The following is an 18862-nucleotide window of genomic DNA, read 5'->3' as shown; positions in this document are numbered from 1 at the left end:
TACGTATAGCTGCCAATGGTTTCTAATTTAAGCTGCAATCCTGTGCACATTTATCTGGGAATAGTCGCCACTGAACACATGCAACTTCACTTTTGTATTAATATGCATGGGATTATACTTTAAATTTATTTTCCCTTATTTCTTAATGTAGTTTTAGCTACATGAGTGTGAGCTGTTCTGAAACTACTTGAGTGTGTATATTTCCTTTGCAGAAAGTGTTTGAAAGGGGTCCGTCCCTTCAGTCTGTACATCTGCTGTCAGTTTTGGCCTTGGGCTACATTCCTAAGCACTCTTGATTAAGCAGCCTTGGCTTCATTATGTAATATCCTACTGAACCAGTAATCTATTCAGATATACAGCTGCAGATGTACATGCAATATCTTATTTATACAGTGCTGTGGCTTGAACCAATTTAAAGCCCATGGGAAACAGAACTGATCTAAAATATGTATTTAAAATATATTTGCATTTCCTTTTTGTTTGTATTTTGTTCAGAGAACGGGACTCATGTTTCATTGACAAATTGCAAAAAAATGAAGGAGCGAAGTACTTTGTACACAAAATCAGGCAATATATGTTACGATTGCTGTACCTCTTGCTCTTTTTGAACAAGAACCAGTTAAATACATATCTAGTACCAGTTAAATACATATCTGTGGATAAGAGTGATGTAGTCACTGTATGAGTGCTGTTACTTATTTAGCCAAAATGATGTCACCCACTCACAAGAAGGAAATATCAGCAGGTTTGGGTTTGCAAAATACAACAATTCTTTATATGAAAAACCCTAATGGGGGAATCCTTCCCAAACAACCCAGTGAGGACTGAGCATGCTCAGTGGCTATGGAATGCTGGGATGGACAATGGAAAATGGTGTGAGAAGAGATTGAGTGGCTGGCTGCCATGAAAAGTGAACATGAACACTCCACATTACAACAATTCATTGCAAGTCCCATTTACACTGTTCCAGTGCTGACCATTCCATTCTTACACAAAAATGAAAATGTTAAAAGTGTGTGTGTGGGGGGGGGGGAGAGAACTGTTTCAGAATTATTGTGATTGTTGTAAGATATATGTATGTATTTAGAAAAATATTTATATACTGCTAAATCATAAAAAATCAAAGCAGTTGACATGTAAACATTTAAAATCAAGCCACCAGCTAACTATTGCATCTGGTAAGTATAATCAGTTTGGGAAGGAACCAAGTTCCTGCATATCAATGGATGGTTTAAAATATAGTCAAATCTCGGTTGTTGAATATCTCGGCTGCCAAACGTTTCAGGAGCCGAACGCCAACAACCTGGAAGTGACTGCTTCTGTTTTCGAATGTGCCTTAGAAGCCAAACGCATTTCTCATTTTTTCCCAATTAGATTTGCCCAGCCGCCCTTTGATCCTCGGTTTTTGAATGTTTTGGAAGTCAAATGAACTTCCGGAATGGATTACGTTTGAAAACCGAGGTTCCACTGTATACTCTTTTTTTATTTACTCTGCAAGAGAGCATGTGCAGGAATATTTTTTCCAATGGCTCTCTTGACCGCTCTAGTTATCTCCCGCTTGGACTACTGCAATGTGCTCTACGTGGGGCTACCTTTGAAGGTGTCTCGGAAACTACAACTAATCCAGAATGCGGCAGCTAGACTGGTGACTGGGGGCGGCCACCGAGACCACATAACACCGGTCTTGAAAGACCTAAATTGGCTCCCAGTACGTTTCCGAGCACAATTCAAAGTGCTGGTGTTGACCTTTAAAGCCCTAAACGGCCTGGGCCCAGTATACCTGAAGGAGTCTCCACCCCCATCGTTCTGCCCGGACGCTGAGGTCCAGCGCCGAGGGCCTTCTGGCGGTTCCCTCATTGCGAGAAGCAAAGCTACAGGGAACCAGACAGAGGGCCTTCTCGGTAGTGGCGCCCGCCCTGTGGAACGCCCTCCCATCAGATGTCAAAGCGATAAACAACTACCTGACATTCAGAAGACATCTTAAGGCAGCCCTGTTCAGGGAAGTTTTTAATGTGTGATATTTTAGTGTATTTTTGGTTTCTATGGAAGCCGCCCAGAGTGGCTGGGGAAACCCAGCCAGATGGCCGGGGTACAAATAATAAATTATTATTATTATTATTATTATTATTATTATTATTATTATTAATAGTGTGTGGTTTGTAGGCAAGGATGAAAATCAGTGGGTCGAGGGTCTGTACAGTTGGCCTTAAACAGAAGACCAGCAAGGAAGTTAGGCTATGTAAGTTAGGTTATGTAAGCTGAGCGTTAGAAACTGCCCTACTCCCAAATTTAATGTGAATTGTCTTGTATTTCCAGAGGAGTAGCCATGGTAGTTCTATGCAGCAAAGGCAACAAAAAGCCTCACGATGCCTCACTATCTGCAACTCAGAGTAACACTTAATGATGTGATGAAGTGGAATGAGGCTCTCAAAAGCTTATCCTGTAATAATTTTTTTAGTCTGTAACTTTGATACAGTATTTGATATAGGCAAACTATTGGCCCTCATAATCTAAGCCAGCTTCCTTTTTCAAGACTGGTAGCCGTGATGACTACAATGCAACAGCTACAGAAGCAGCATGCCCATGAATCCCAGCTGCTGCGAGGAAGGCACCTTCCAGGAGTGGCAACAGCTCTAAAGTGTCAGGCGGGGGAAGATGCTGGGGATTGAATTTGGCACCTCCTGCATACAAGGCAGATGTTCTGCTTGGAAGCTTCTCAGGGACATCTCCTTAGCTGCTGTGGGAAACAGGACGCTGGACCAGACGGACTCTGGGTCTGATCCAGGGCCAGATTTAGGTTTGATGAGGCCCTAAGATACTGAAGGTAACGGGGCCCTTTTTATGTCCAGCTGTCCTTTGTCAACAACAAATTGTTGCTGGTTTTGTGTGTGTGTGTTGAATATATGCTATAGGGTTATTTATGGACCTAATAGGTATCTAAGGGACGCGGGTGGCGCTGTGGGTAAAACCTCAGTGCCTAGGGCTTGCCGATCATATGGTCGGCGGTTCGAATCCCTGCGGCGGGGTGAGCTCCCGTCTTTCGGTCCCAGCTCCTGCCCACCTAGCAGTTCGAAAGCACCCCTAAGTGCAAGTAGATAAATAGGTACCGCTTTATAGCGGGAAGGTAAACGGCGTTTCCGTGTGCTGTGCTGGTGCTGGCTCGCCAGAGCAGCTTTGTCACGCTTGCCACGTGACCCAGAAGTGTCTGTGGACAGCGCTGGCCCCCAGCCTCTTAAGTGAGATGGGCGCACAACCCTAGAGTCGGACACGACTGGCCCGTACGGGCAGGGGTACCTTTACCTTTTAATAGGTATCTAAAGCCATTTGCACATAACAAATAGGAGCCTACACAACACAAAACACTGTTGCTGTATGTAGGTTTTATTTTATTTATTATCTTATATATTGGAAATGTACATCCAGGGGTTTTTTCTCCTTTAAATTTTTTCGGGGCTCCCAAGAGAGTGGGGGCCTAAGCTATAGCTTGTTTAGTTTATACGTAAATCCTGCACTGGGGGGTTTTTCCTAAATTTCCCAGGTTCGTGAGTGGCGCGAAAACAGAACGGGGCCACAGACTGCGAAGCAGAGCCTTCCAAGCCTCTAATTCCAGCGAGGGCTTCTCCCGCGGTCTCTTTTTCTCTTAGGAAGCCACGAGACGCCCTTCTGTACGGAGGAATAGCCGCGAGGCGCCGCCTCTTGGCCCTGCGGCCTCTGTAGAAACAAGCCACATCTACTTCCTGTAACACAATCCAATCGCTCCTCCTCCAATCGTGGCCAAAGGAGCTCTGGCTGATCCTTGTTGCTCCGGGGCTTCGCTGTGGGATCTAGAGCTAGAGGCGTCGCTCTAAGTAAGCTTTGCTGCTGCTTTCTTCTCACGGGGCAGCCTGGGGGCTCATGAGTCAGCGAGGAGGAGACCCGCCTAGAGTCCGTCTTTGGGGTTGAGTTCTCCCTTGAAGAAGGGCTACATTTGGCTCTGGTAATCCGCTACAAAGCGGCGTGTTACGTCTGCAGCTCCCCCAATAACCCGGGTGAAGTGTGTTTACACGGTGTGCTGACATTTTCCTTTTCTTAACAGTGGCTGCGGAGCGGATATATACAGAGGTCCAGGTGAGATAGTTTGATGCTGAAATCTTGACGTATCCTTCCTTCACCGGGATCCCAATGATCTGTTCCACATTAATGCACATTATATACACTTAATCTTGGCCTTATGATTTAACACTTATATACACTTAAGTCTTGCCCACTCAGAACGAAGCCTTTCCGTGTCTAATTTTCCTCATTCCTCACCTCTGATCCACGGCTGCTTATCTCAGCGTTGTCGTCATATATTCTCATTTATCCAGCCTGGCGACTGTGTCCAGTATTACTCAATCAGCCAATCACCTTTTTTCCAACCCCTCATGAAAACAGTGTTTAAAACAGTACAAATTACTATTGAAATGGATTTTGGGTCAAATTTCCTAGATTTTAACACTCTGATTAAATAAGCCCATTCCAAATTATCAAAGGCTTAAAGAGTCTCTAAAGACAGAACAGCCCAATGTACTTTAGATTATTTGGAAGTAATAAATTAAATTTAACGATTTTCTACTAAAAACAGTCATCATGAATAGAAACGTTTGTAGAGTCTGCTTAGATTATATCAAGGGGGAGGCTGTTCATATATCCTGGAGCCATCACAGAAGAGGCCTTATCTTTTGTGCCAGTTGACATATGGGGGGGGGGGGCTCTTGGTATGGTGTTGATGAGGGTCCACCCCAAATAGGACATTACACCACTCTGACTGTGGTGGTCATTCTGCCTCTGTTGCCACAACTGTTTTGATGCAGGCAGCATTCCCTGCCATCCACCAGGCCCTGGTCCTACTTCAGTGGCAGATGGGCAAAAGTGCTTTTAAATGGAAGCTAAAATTGGCTCCCATCCAAGGTGGCTACCTACCCTCTTTGTCGTTGTTTAGTCGTCATAGTCGTGTCCAACTCTCCATGACCCCATGAATCAGAGCATGCCTTGGAAATTTCTTCTCAAAACTTCTCCTTAATGTCCATGGAGTTTTCATGGCAAAAATACTGGAGTGGGTTGCCAGTTCCTTCTCCAGGTGGATCACATTTAGTCTAAACTCTTGGCTATGACCTGTCCGTCTTGGGTGGCCCTGCATGGCATAGCTCATAGCTTCTTGGAGTTATTCAAGCCCCTTTGCCACGGCAAGGAAGGTGACCTACCCTCTTAAATTACCCCAAATGCCATGCCCTGATACATAGATGTGTCAAATCAATAGATTTGGTGCCACCCACCATGGGAAAGCACCTAGGATCCCAGCAGGGAAAGTAGTGGCCTGGCTGGGTTGGGCCAGACTGCTGGGGGGCCCTGCCAAGCCCATTGGGCCTTCAGCCAGTGCCTGTCTTGGCCAACTGCTGGTGCCAGACATACCTGCCTTCATCACATGTGCTTCAACCATTCTTTATAAGCTACAAACGTGTTGTATATACCGGTAATTTCTGTTTCCTTTTTTAGGATTACTATGGCAAAGAGTTGAAGAAAAAAGAAGACCTAAAAACCAATGCCTGTTGTACTGTAGCAAGGCCTTTGCCCACATTCGCCAGAGAAGCCCTACAATGTGTGCATGAGGAGGTTTCGGCAAAGTACAGTATTGTTTTATTGAGTGAACTTTGATCTCATGAGTTACTGCCTATTGCATTATGGAAAGTGGGGAGGAGATCTAATTTCCCCCTCATCCTTATTTAACCTTTTCCCTCTAAGCCATATCAAGTATAAAATCAAACCAAAAGATTAGGGCAGCTCATTTAACTGGCAGATTAAGCAAGTAAAGCTTTTAGTTGATTAATCAGTGAGGGTGAATTTTGATCAGTTAGTGTAAAAGGTAGGCTGAATCTAAACAAAATAATAATAAAATGAGAATAATATGTGTGATTAGGGAAGAACTTGTAGATCTTGAGGTGCAATCACATACATGGTTGCTCAGAAGTAAATTCTGCTATATTAAGTGCAATTTACTCCCTAGTAAGTGTGTTTAGGGTTGCAGCCTGTACTTATTTATGTAGGAGTAAGCCTCATTGAACTTGATAGTGCTTGTTTCTGAGCAGACCTGCCTGGGATTGTGCTGTTAAATTGCAAGGGTCATAGGCCAACTATTGTTTTTCTATGTCCTTCATTGTATTTGTTTTAATTTGTCTGAATATGTAATATTGTGGTGACTGACCCATGCAGTGATTTAAAAACCAAACTATTCAGCAGTGGCAGACGTGTTAAAAAACAACAGGTGCCAACACAACAGTTGTATTTATCTAATGAAGTGCTACTTGGTGAGGATTGGCTAATCTCGCTGCTGATCTGAACCACCCATTTGTCTCCATCAGAATGTGTTTCACTTTCGCATTGCTTTATCCTTTGTTCCTTTAGGTACTATGGTTGTGGCCTGGTGATCCCAGAATGCCTAGAAGACTCCCGGATTTTGGATTTGGGCTGTGGGAGTGGAAGAGACTGTTATATGCTCAGTAAGATGGTTGGGGAGAATGGACATGTGACCGGGGTAGACATGACTGAATCCCAGGTAAGAGGTTGTTCTTGGCGTGCTGATTCAAGACTGTCATGTTTACTTTCAGATTGCTAAATGGAGGGCATAACTGTTGAGACTCCTTGGCATGCAGCTTTCTTCATGACCTACCTTTTTCACACAAGCTCCCATTCTGGCATCTCACCCATGTTCAGCCTCCTTGTTTGCAGTCCTTAACCTAGGTGGTCACCCGCCTTTTTGCACTCCTGGACACCTTTGCAAACTAGAAAAACTCTCTTAGGCACCACGCACACACTACACTTAAGCAAGACAAATACAACCTCTCAAACCTAATTTCAGTGGGGTGGGGAGACCCTTTGGGTGCTAGGGAGGTCTCTGTGGGCACCCAGGAAGGATGCTGGGAAATACTTGTACTACTATATGCAATTTGGAACATGTACAGCAAGTCCAACTGGAATGAAATCATGCGTAGACTGATATCACATCTGGGGATGGCAGGAGGATGAAGAGCAAGCTGGTATTCTGGCATAAGGAGAGTAGGTGGTATGGGATTAATGGCAGAAAATATAAGCAAAGGTATATTAAAGCTTCTCTGTGTGTGGTTAGCACTGCTTTATCATGCACCATATACTTCTGTACTGAATTTCTATCTTTTACATCCTTGCTTTTCTTCCATCAGGTGGAAGTGGCAAAGAAGCATATCGATTATCATATGAACAAATTTGGCTACCGGAAGCCCAATGTAAACTTTATCCAGGGCTACATGGAGAAACTGGGTGAAGCAGGCTTGATGGACGAAAGCTATAACCTTGTAATGTAGGTCCTTTTTCTAGCCCCTTCCTCTGCAAGCAGATACGCTGGAAACTGGGGGTTATATTTGAGTTTCTGGATTTAGCACTGCATGCCATATTCCACACCGTGCTGCGATTGAGGGTTTGTGGATATCAGTAGCACCTACGTGAAGTGTGTTTGTTCCGTATGTTGCCATCATTTCAGATGTAGTCTGGAAATATTTCTGTTCACTGAGGCATTTAGAACTTGAAGGGAGGGAGTGTGTGCAGCAGCTTGGAAATGGCTGTTTATATACACAAACTTGGTTTTAGTTGTTTTAACAGTTTTGCAACATTTTTAATAACGACGTGTCATTTATGATGATTCACAGTTGCTCTGGGTTCCTTCAGGTGGAAGGGCAGGAGAATAAATAAATCAAATAAATAAGTTGGCTTTATCTCTTGTTTAGCTCCAACTGCGTGGTCAATCTGTCCCCTGATAAAAGAGCTGTCCTGCATGAAGCTTATCGTGTGTTAAAGGTAAACACTGGGCTGGTTGCATAAGGCATGTTAAGGCAAACTAAGGCCAACAGGGAAGACTCTGAGTGAAAAGGAGAATTTTCTTCTGCACATAGCTCTGCCCAGGTGTACACTAAAGAATAGGGGGAAAGTGTAATTGGAATTGAGTGTTCAAACTCCTGGAATAGGAGAACCTTTGCAGATCAGCATCTGGAAAGAAATCCCTGGAAAATCAAAGACTTTAGAGGAAAAAGATATGTCAGGTCTGCATTTGGGTTGTTTCTCCTCAATGTTCTTGAGTTTCCAGCCACTGCTGGGCCCTGTTTATACAAACAAAGGGAGGAGGAGGATTGAATTTACCTAGTAGGAATGGGTTGCCTCCCCAAGATTAGTTTACGTGGTTGAATTGCTTTCCCTTTGAAGACACAACACATCCATAGCAAGCAACCAAACTGGCAGCAAACAGTGGCTCTCTTTTGCCTATCAGACCATGGAAACAGTAATTATTTGTTTCCTTGTTGTTACCTGCTCTTTCAGGCAGGCGGGGAGATGTATTTCAGTGATGTCTATGCCAACCGTGACCTGCCACAGGAAACCAGGAACCATAAAGTCTTGTGGGGTGAGTGAATTCTTCTCTTCTTCCCACACCCAGTTGAAAAACAGTAGCCAGCATTGCATCTTCCTGTCAGATATACCATTTTAAGATTGCTTCAAATATGTAACCCATTTTTCCCCCATAGGCCAATGTCTTTCAATACCACACGGGCCTTAGGAGTAGCAGAAATGATCAGAGCTCATTAACACATTCCAGCTGGGCAGAAGCACTCCATGAGGGTGCAAAGCATGGCTGCGGGTGGGATACAGTCTCATGAGAATCCCAAGGGCCTGATAGAGAAGGATGCAGGGCCATGTTCAGTTCCCAAACCTGAAGTTCTCCAGCCCAGCTCTAACTTACGGGATCTTCTGGGTGCCCCCAGCATAGAACCAATGATCAGTTTTATGGAAGAGATCCTTAGAGAACCCTGCTGCCACATGTAAGGTTCTGTGGATTGGGGCAGCAATCCTACGCTGACACTAGAGAAGGGGTGGGAACCTTCAGTGTGGGGGCCAATCTTGGCCTGTGAGATTATTTCCTCCCAAACAACTCATCAGCTGATGGCCCTTGTGGTGTCAGCTGATGGCTGGGTGGATAGGGTTAAATCCTGCACTAATTAGCTGCATGTACCTGTTCCCATGCTATCTGGAAATGATCACTTTTGTCATCCTACCATCTGTAGGTGAGTGCCTAGGGGGAGCCCTGTGGTGGAAGGATCTGTACAAAATTGCTGAGGAAGTTGGATTTTTGCCACCTCGGTTGGTTGCTGCCTCTCGAATAACCCTTGCTAACAAGGAGCTGGAAAATGCTGTGGGTAAGAGTGCTATTTTTCAGCCTTAGTCAGTCTCCTCGGTCGACTTTCAGTGTCATTTCAGTCTAGATTGCCCCTCCTCCTTGCACTTTTGTTTTTTTGGCAAATAAAAGCTGTTGGGAGATCGGATTGTGGCTCTCCCGCTACGCATATCGTTTGGCCCTAAGTCAGGGTTAATTAATTTCAGATGCTTGAGACTTAGGGGCACATTCCTGATGCACACCTTGGTTGCCTGGTTAAATGGCTAGCGGCATTCCTATATTTTCTTTACCTGCATGCATAGCTTCGAGGAAAGCAGGACAAGGAATAAAAATTTTCTAACCTGAGAATTCTTGGTTGCAAAAATATTTTGTGAATATTTTGATCTCTGAATCCACAGGTGTGTACATCTTTACAGGAAGGAGGAATCCAGGTGCATAAAACACAGCTAGTGTTGTAGTTGATGAGAGACCCTGAAAATTACCTACATGCGTCTGGTAGCCCACATCTGAGGTGGGAATTGTACTGTGACATTGCTCAGGAGTGACACAAGCCCCTCCACTTTGATTATAGGTGACTTCCAGTTTGTTTCTGCTACTTTTCGCCTCTTCAAGATCCCCAAGGATGGGTCAGCTCAGCGGTGTGAAGCGATTTACAAAGGAGGAATCCCTGGGCATGAGAAGGAACTAGAGCTTGACATTAACTACAGGTTCAAGGTACAAGCCTGTTGAGGCATTGGGGTTGAAGTGAAAGAGGGCTGTAGCCAACAGAAGGTAAATATAATAAGCCCTTGCCTATACATACCCATCTAGCCTGTTTATTGTTTGTTAATTGTGATGTGTCTTGCATTCACCCTCTTCCCCTCCTTTCTCAGCAAGGAGAAGTGGTGGATGTGGATGAGGAGACAGCAGCTATTCTACAGAACTCAAGATTTTCTAGGAAATTCCTGATCCAGCCAGTGGGGCAGAAGGTCTCATCCCCAGAAGGCTATATGCCTGGGAAGCAAAAGGTTGGTTAGACCCTATAGCAATACTAATAGAGCATTATTGTATCCTAAGTCATTTGTGGTTTTAAACACTAGCATGAGCACCTTAAATTAAGCACAGAAATGAACTGGCGACCAATGCAACTGTTTTAAAGCACGGGTTGTATGAGCTCTAAATGGAACCCTGAATAGTAATCTGGTGGGTGCATTTTGGGTCAGTTGAAGTTTCTGAGTTGTCTTCAAGGGCAGCACATTGCAATAATCCAATCTGGATTAATGCCTACTGAGCCTTATGCCAGACTAGTGATTTTTACTTTACAATGAAATTATAAAAGGAAATTTCTATTCTTAGGATTGTGATAAAACTACCACACTCCTCATAAGCATGAGCTGCACACTTTATTTACATCTCTGCAGATTTCCAGAGTCTGTTTTCCCATGGAAGTGTGGACTGTCAGTGGGAGTTGCAGTTCTGCAGAAATGAGATGGACTGAAAGAGATGTTTTCACACTTCAGTAACATCTACTGTTCTCAGACCTGCCCCCCCAGGTCTGCTGCAGACTTCTTCAAGTCTGGCTCCTGTAGATGAGCAAACTGTGATAGTACTAGGAAAAATGTGTTTGCCAAGCTTAGTTCATTTTGGGGCTTAATCCAAGGTGCTCACACTAGCGTGGTGCAAAGAGAAAAACAAGTGAGGGCTCTTGTATGCCATTTCTGAGTTTCAAAAGCTCCATGTAATAATTGACACAAAATCCTGTCCCTCCATTTGAGTTAGAGATTGAGGGTCAGTTTGGCAACCAGAAGTTTTAGCTGGCTAGCAGTGCCAGACAAAACCTGTAAATTCCTCTGCAGTGGTGTCCAAACTTTTTTCAATGAGGGCCAGATTTGATGAAGTTAAGGGCCGTGGGGCCGACCAAAGTTGTTGAGCTTTTTTTAGGATTTTACCCCAGGAAATAAGCTGTCACTGAGCCCAGATTAAACCGGGCCGGATTAGGCCCCTGAAACAGACTTTGGGCATACCTACTCTATGGTCACATCCACACCATACATGTAAAGCACATGACTTCCCCCAAATAATCTTGGGAACTTCACTTTGTTAAGGGTGCTGGGAATAGTAGCTCTGTAAGGGAACTACAGTTCCTGGTATTCTTTTGGGGAAAGCCATGACTGTTAAAGTGGTATAAATATGCTTTAGATGTGTAGTGTGGATACGACCTGTGTGCATGTAAATTATGTTGAAATGTGCTTAGTCCAGACTGAATAGCTATGTTGATCCTCCCAGAATTAGATTTGGGGTCTCTGGCATCAACTACAGAATGCTAAGTATCTCAGTAGGTGATTCCATTCCAGCAGAGTCTGTGAAGCCATTCCAGCCTTGAAATTATCGCATAGACAGTTCAGAAGAGATGACGCGAACAGGCCCTGCATTAATCTGGAGTCACGCCTGTGTAATTTGCACAGTGCATGTACACTGAGACTTGAAATGATTGCCTGCAGAAAGGGAGCCCTTTTGAGCAGTGCGGCACGTTGCAGCGGCAGATGAAAGGATGACTAGTGCTTTGGATTCCCCAGGGGCTTCTCTGTACATCCAGCATGCTTAACTGAATCTTGAGCCTTACCCCGTGGCCCTGACCCTATTTTGGAGCTGGTCTATCTATAAGAAGCCTATTCCCTCCTCCCAATTCATCTGATGAAGGCAAACAGCTGTGTGTCCTAGAAAGGATAACCTTTTGCGTATTGGCGTATGGAAGAGGGAGGATGAGGGCATGAGAGGCATTTCTTAGATAAGCAGCAAAGCCCAAGGGGAGGTTTGCAGTCAGGTGCTTCTGTTGGCTTCACTCCCAACAGAAACAACTATGTTTGGTTTCTGTAATAAAGATTCCGTGTCATCACTGCAATGTAACCCAAGCTTATATATCACACCATAGAATTTCTAAGCCAGGATTGGATTAACCAGCAAGTCTAAAGCCAGTTCTTGGTTACTTTCCCCCAATATCCTGCCTCTCGCTGTAAGCACTGGAAAATGTATGCTTTTTTCAGTCCAAGGATTAAAATCCTGTTTTGGAAGAAACAATGCAAGGATAGAGTCTGCTATGCTTAGGACAGGTTGCCCTCATGTGTGGATGAAAGGATTTCAGGTCAACAAAATACCAAGGTCAGGGGCAGCCTAAGCAAGACATTTTGCTGTTTGAGGTAGAGCTGTAAATGGTGCCCCCTTCCTCACACATCAAGGTACATGTTACCCAAGGCTGGTCGTATTATTTGGGCACCTGGGGCAGAAGATCTCACAAGGGCTTCTCCTTCTCCCTGGTTGTGAAAATACAACAATAATGTATTAAATAATTGTCAATTTCCTGCCGTCACATGATACTCAGAATTAGCTGCTTTTTCCTGCAGACACACCATCCCTAATACTAGGGCTGGTCTTGTTGCCTGTGTGTGACCTACATTGAAATCCCAAGGCTGCATGTGTTTGTGGATGATCTTTTAAACTTGCTTGTTCATTTTTAAAAATGAGGTTGTAGGTTATGGTATTTGTGTTTGTGTGCGTATGCCCCCCCCCCCAGTTGTTTGTTTATTATTTATTGCTTTTATATCTTACCTTTCTCTCTAAGGAGCTCAGGGTGGTCCTCCCCCTTTTAATCCCCACAACCACCCTGCGAGGTAGGTTAGGCCAAGTGACAGTGACTGGTCCAGAGTCACTCAAGGAGCTTAATGGCCGAGTAGGGATTTGCATCCTGCTCTCCCACATTCTAGTCCAGGGGTCCTCAAACTTTGTCAGCAGGGGGCCAGTTCACTGTCCCGCAGACCTTGTGGGGGGCTGGACTATATTTTGAAAAAAATATATGAACCGCCATGTGGGTGGGGGTGGGAGAGAGGAAGAAGAAAGAGCCGGAGCCGGAAGCCCCCGCAGCCACAGTCCCCACTGTGGGAGGAGGGCCCAAGCGCTGCCGCTGCCTCGCTGGCCATGACTCCCTGCCAGCCCCCTCACTGCTCCCTCCCCATTTCTCAGGCCTCACCAATGCCACAGGCCTCAGCCTGGGCAGGGACAGTAGCCGCTGCAGAAGCTGCCCCCTCCCGGCCCGCCGGCCCAGGCTGAAGAGGAAGGCGCTCAGGCAGAGAGAAAGATGGCTTTGGCCCAGCCCCTTCACAGTGGGCAGGTGGCAGGCAGTGAAGGGAGAAGGGTCGCCGCTGGGGGCAGGAGGCAGGTCCACGGTCTGGGCGCAGAGACCCTGCCTCCTCCTCTGCCTTCCCTCAGCCAGGAAGCAGCAACTCAGCTGGATCCTGTCCCCTGGGCTGGGCTCTTTGGCGTGGGGCGAGAGCGACGACCAGAGCATCAGCAGCCCCAGGAAGGAGCCGAGCAGCAGCACCGCAACCAAGAGGAAGCCCAGCTTCAGCTGCATCCTCAGCGCCAGCCCCACGAGCTCGCCAAAGCGGCGGCTGACAAAGCTGCTGAACCCCTCACTGCTCCCTCCTGCATCACTCTGTGCTCAGCTCCCCATTGCTGTGGAAGCCATGGGTGGCGGCATGTCGGCAGCGGCTCAACAAATGAAAGGCTGCATCAGTTTACCTCAGCGTAGCACGGGGACTGGTCAGTCCCCGCGCCATGCTGAGGTAAACTCCAACATGGCTTTTCATTCATTGAGCTGCTGCGTGTCGGCGGCAGTTCTACAAATGAAAGGCTGTGACAGAGTTTACCTCAGTGCGGTGCGGGGACTCAGTCCCCATGCCACTGAAAAACTGTCGCAGATGCTTGCCTCAGACACTTGGCAGGGGTTTTCAAATGGCCGTGTGGGCCGGATTCGCGACCCTTTCAGACCACATCCAGCCCTGGACCGTAGTTTGCCGACCCCTGTTCTAAGGCAACACTAAGGGAGGCAGCACAGCAGGGCCCAGGAGGAGAGTCACTCCAAGGCATCCGTGTTTAATGATAGGACAGTTATTTCCCCTTGAATGAGATAATGACTTCCATGTAAAAAACCCAGAAATTGCAGTTTTTATCGGGCACAGATGGTGCAAGGACAAAGCATATGGTGTGATTATCCTTTTCAAAGAGAGCTCCTCTAAGAATGAGCTGGTGCAGACATACTTCCAAACTAAGTGGCCAGTCAAAGCAATAGCCTGTTGTCAAAATCCTTTGAACTCATTCATTCATTATCTCTATAATTCCTTTTCTTTTGCGTATCTATAGCATATAGCCTTGTGGCTTTATCTGTACCTACTCTAAATACCACAAACAATGAGGAAAGACCTTGAGGCCTTCCTTTTGGTTTTACCTCTTTTGGAAGTGAAATTCAGAACTGGTTTAGCCCTTGAAAGACACCATGTGCACAAGTTCAAAAGTATTTTGTTGCACTTCTTGGTGAACTGCTTGCAGTGATCCCTCTTGTATGCAGTTTGAATCAGTAGAACTGAATTTTTAGAAGCATTGAGTTGGATCCAGGCCATGTTAGTTCTGGTTTGCTCTCATCAAAATTAATGGGACAAGTTAGTGATCCAGACTTATTACTGAAACTGATAAGACTTAAGGATGACTGACTTAGTCTGGATTATAACCCCTTTATTTTTACTGTGATGATCTTGCATATTAACCTTACAAAAAACTATGAAAATACTAGAGAAATGCTTAAAAACTTCTTTACTGGGTAGCAAAAATTCTTCCTTGATATATAATAACAAGAAAAACTTAATATAAAATGTCTGCAAATGCAGAAATTAGGTAAGTGTAATGTATGCAGTAATATGAAGACGTTAAAAACCTTATGAAATCTTAAAGAAGACAATCCTCTTCTTATCTTGCCGGTGGCAGGGAGCTAAAAATTGTCATTGCACATTTTTTGTTATTGCCCAGTTATTGGCTGCACCATTTGACAGAAAACATTTGTCTTTTAATGTAAAAGTGAGCACTTGGAATTAAATTGTAGAAGATTCTGTGCTGTAAAAAGCAGGATGGGGGGCTGAAGATCACTTTTGATGTGAAGATCATTTATTTTCACCACAGATGCCATATCTGACGAAGCCCTGGGTTAAAGTAGAAGCTGGCAAGAATACCCTCGCTCTCTCGTAGAAATTGCTTTGGTGTAAGGCCTTGGTTTGGGATGGTGTTTATTATCCAAATCGCAATCATACCATCTTGTTGTGACAATTACAAAATCACCACCTTCTGTATATTCATTACTTTCTCTGGTGCCACATGGTAATTTTACTTGCCGGTCAGTGGTAGTTTTGATGCTATTAACTATTAAGTTTGCAAATATGCTAATACTAGAAAGTATTACTTTCTCTGGTGCCACATGGTAATTTTACTTGCCGGTCAGTGGTAGTTTTGATACTATTAACTATTAAGTTTGCAAATATGCTAATACTAGAAAGTATTACTTTCTCTGGTGCCACATGGTAATTTTACTTGCCGGTCAGTGGTAGTTTTGATACTATTAACTATTAAGTTTGCAAATATGCTAATACTAGAAAGTAAAAAGAAACAGTGAAAACATGCCCTTTCTAGCTTAGGTAACACAGATCCTCATTACCTTTTTTCACTTTGACCCTGCTTTGTTTTTGCTTGTATTTTTTTTTTAAGCAGGAGAAACTCAGGGATCCATTTAAGTTAGTGGAACAGATGGAGCCAAATGTCCCTGCACAAAATCCCTCAGGATGCTGTGGAGCCAAAGCATGCTGCTGAACCTTTCAGTGTAAAATCAAGAGTCTGAAAAGCTACAGTGGAATAAATCCAAAAATGAAAGGCAAGAAGAGAGATTGCAGTTTCTGAGCAGTAGTAAGAAAAGGAATAAATTATGACATTTAGATGCTCTGCTGTGTTGGTGTATATTGTCTCAAGAGTGAAAATATCTTGTCTTAAAGCATTGGTGGGAAACCAGATGTGGCTGGACTATAATGGTTATCAATCCTGACCATTTATTTAGGGAATTAATACACTGTGTTTTGTTTTTTTAAGAAATGCATCGTAAAGCGGATTACAATATTTTTGAACACAAATAAATTCCGTAAAACTGTTTAAAATCCATAGTTAGCAACAATAAACAATAATAACATTAAAATCACCAGCATAACACAATAACCATAAACTATCCTCATTTATACCTCCTCAGATCAAAAGCTATTGAGAAAAAAATAGGTTGTTAAGGCCTTCTTTAAAAAAAATGTGAGAGATGGAGCTTGCCTATTCTCAAGAGAAATTGCCTTCTAGAATTGAATTCCAAAATTGTAGAGCCACCACTGAGAAGGCCCTATTATGCAACCTGGCAGTCTAATTGCTTTTACTGGTGGGTATGCTGGCTGGGGCTGATGGAAGTGTAGTGCAACAACATATGGTGGTCCACAGTTTCACTTTCCCTGCCTTAAAGAACTGCCAAAGATCCAGCAGGAAGACAGTAGTGGCTTATCACATGTGAGAGGTAGCAATACTGTTGCTTGGGACACTGATTCAAATCCTCTGTATGTGAAGGGTACTGTTCTGTATCTCAGACTCTTCCCTTGTACTCTTGAATGGCGTCATTGGGAAGTGGACATCCATAAACCTGATCTTTTAGAAGGCTTATATATATTAAGTAATCTCCCTATGCTCTGTTACAGCCAGCTTTGTCCTCTTTCTAAACTGTAGGGAGCTGCTGAGCTGACAAAACAGGAGCTACAGATAGCGATAGATCGTTGTAGCTTCAGCATTAGGACTTTGAACCTACATATTTCTAAACTCGATCTGTATGAACTGAGATAACTCTGGCAGGGTTTGATTAAACAAGCACCAGGAGGAAAGGCATTCAAAAAGGTATGTAGTATGAACACTAGGGGGAGCTGTAAGGCTTTTGAATGTTGAACTGGATTTAGAATTCCAAGATGAACAAGGACTGTACTTTGCAAATTCCAATAACCAGTTTTTTACCCTTTTATGGGGGGGGGCGGAAGAAACAATAATGAATGTTGCAGTTTAGCACTAAATTATGGAACCAAAGCTACAAACATGAGTCTGACCAAACTGCGGGAGGCAGTAGAAGACAGGAGTGCCTGGCATGCTCTGGTCCATGGGGTCACGAAGAGTCGGACACGACTAAACGACTAAACAACAACAATGGAACCAAAAGTGTAGGCAGATAGTTCTGGGGGCCACTAACAGGTCTTGTTCAAGATGGTGTCAAACACACATATTGCCTGCAGGGCAATCTAGACCAGTTGCTCCAGGATTAGGGCCAGCAAACTTTTTCAGCAGGGGGCTGGTCCACTGTCCCTCAGACCTTGTTGGGGGCCGGGCTATATTTTTTTTGGGAACGAATTCCTATGCCCCACAAATAACCCAGAGATGCATTTTAAATAAAAGGACATTTCTACTCATGTAAAAACACTGATTCCTGGACCATCCGTGTGCCAGAATTAGAAGGCGATTGGGCTGGATCTGGCCCTCAGGCCTTAGTTTGCTTACCCATGGTCTAGGAAGATGCCGTCTTGGAGATGCCCCCTTTTCTTCCACAAAAGACCAACTGGATATATAGGGCAGAGCAGACACTAGTGGGAGGCCCAGCAGCTTCTAGAATAATCAAGTGATAATGCTGACATCAGGTTGCTGGCAGGAAACATCCTTCTTGGTTTTCATTTTGGTTCCTCTTCTTTGGGAATATCCAATGTGAAAAGCAGCAGTTGCCTTTTGTCCTCGTGTAAATATTATCATTTCCCAGTTCAGTGAAAACATATATGCAGTTTGATTGGTAATGCAAGTGTCTTGGCTAGGATTTTAGTAGTCTCTTAAACAAGCTTGAGATGCCATTTTTATAATCTGAGAATGTTTAGCCTAAGGATGTTTGGTAATTCTGTAGAAATGCAGTCATCCTACCATAAAATTATGTGTGTGTGTGTGAGTGCACAGTTTCACCATATTTAAATGTTTTAATTTCTAGACAGAGCTTATGTCAAGGTCTGTTTGTGGATCACTGAGAAACCAAGTGGCAGATAGAAGAACAAGTTCACATATATCAGATAATTTTGTTTAAGCATTCGTTAGTGGTGGCGGCTGGTAAGTATTCGAGTTGGTGAGGTGGTGACCAGGGCAACTAATGGGAGGCAGAGGCAGGCAGTCCCTGAAAGCAGAGTCATACAAATGTAAGAAGAGCCTGCTGGATCAGGCCAATGGCCCATCCTAGTCCAGCATCCTGTTCTCACAGATGCCTGTGGGAAACCCACGAGCAGGACCAGAGCACAAGAAAAGTCTCCCCTCCTGTGGCTTCTGAGCAACTAGTTTTCAGAAGTATTGCTGCCTTGGCACGTGTAGGCAGAGCATAGCCATCAGGACTAGAAGCCATTGATAGCCTTATCCTCCATGAATCTGGCCAATCCTCTTTACCTTCCTGCCAGAGCGGTACCTATTTATCTACTTGCCACTTTGACGTGCTTTCGAACTGTTAGGTTGGCAGGAGCAGGGACCGAGCAATGGGAGCTCACCCCTTTGCGGGGATTTGAACCGCCGACCTTCTGATCAACAAGCCCTAGGCTCAGTGGTTTAACTCACAGTGCCCCCCGCGTCCATTTTGTCTCTAGCCAAGGTGTAAAGATATCCCTGCCCCGTTAGCACCCCTTGATGTGCACAGAAACGAATCTGACACTAATGAAGCCTTGTTGATGTAAACAGCTAGGTGGTGAAAACAGTTGTGAAACACATTAA

General features: G+C 44.5%; 1 protein-coding gene across 4 annotated transcripts; it reads left to right on the top strand.

Annotated features, from left to right (window-relative positions):
- The first annotated feature begins 3810 nt into the window (after window positions 1-3810).
- AS3MT (arsenite methyltransferase) lies at window positions 3811-18510 on the top strand. 4 transcript variants are annotated; one of them, XR_008330634.1, is made up of 12 exons: window positions 3811-3848; window positions 4076-4107; window positions 5515-5642; window positions 6421-6571; window positions 7215-7351; window positions 7776-7845; window positions 8362-8443; window positions 9102-9233; window positions 9783-9925; window positions 10084-10218; window positions 16817-16981; window positions 18102-18510. XR_008330634.1 is itself a non-coding variant. In XM_053389336.1 (11 exons), coding segments are annotated over exons 1-11 (1125 nt in total). In that variant the 5' UTR covers window positions 3811-3847; the 3' UTR covers window positions 16931-17067. The 4 variants fall into 4 exon arrangements, 3 of the variants coding, with proteins under 3 accessions (XP_053245311.1, XP_053245313.1, XP_053245312.1); XM_053389336.1 differs by lacking the exon at window positions 18102-18510 and having other exon boundaries at window positions 16817-17067; XM_053389338.1 differs by lacking the exons at window positions 16817-16981; window positions 18102-18510 and adding an exon at window positions 15779-16021.
- The last annotated feature ends 352 nt before the right edge of the window (window positions 18511-18862 follow it).

Source organism: Podarcis raffonei, chromosome 5 (genome assembly GCF_027172205.1).
Source record: "Podarcis raffonei isolate rPodRaf1 chromosome 5, rPodRaf1.pri, whole genome shotgun sequence".
Taxonomy (NCBI): Eukaryota; Metazoa; Chordata; class Lepidosauria; order Squamata; family Lacertidae; genus Podarcis; species Podarcis raffonei.
Note: the sequence above shows the minus strand (reverse complement) of the source record. Positions and strands in the feature narration are given on the sequence as shown.

Coding starts and splice junctions, on each gene's coding strand:
- AS3MT (XM_053389336.1), top strand. Junction 6,572..7,214: donor TAGACATGACTGAATCCCAG/GTAAGAGGTTGT, acceptor TTCTTCCATCAG/GTGGAAGTGGCAAAGAAGCA. Junction 7,352..7,775: donor GAAAGCTATAACCTTGTAAT/GTAGGTCCTTTT, acceptor TCTCTTGTTTAG/CTCCAACTGCGTGGTCAATC.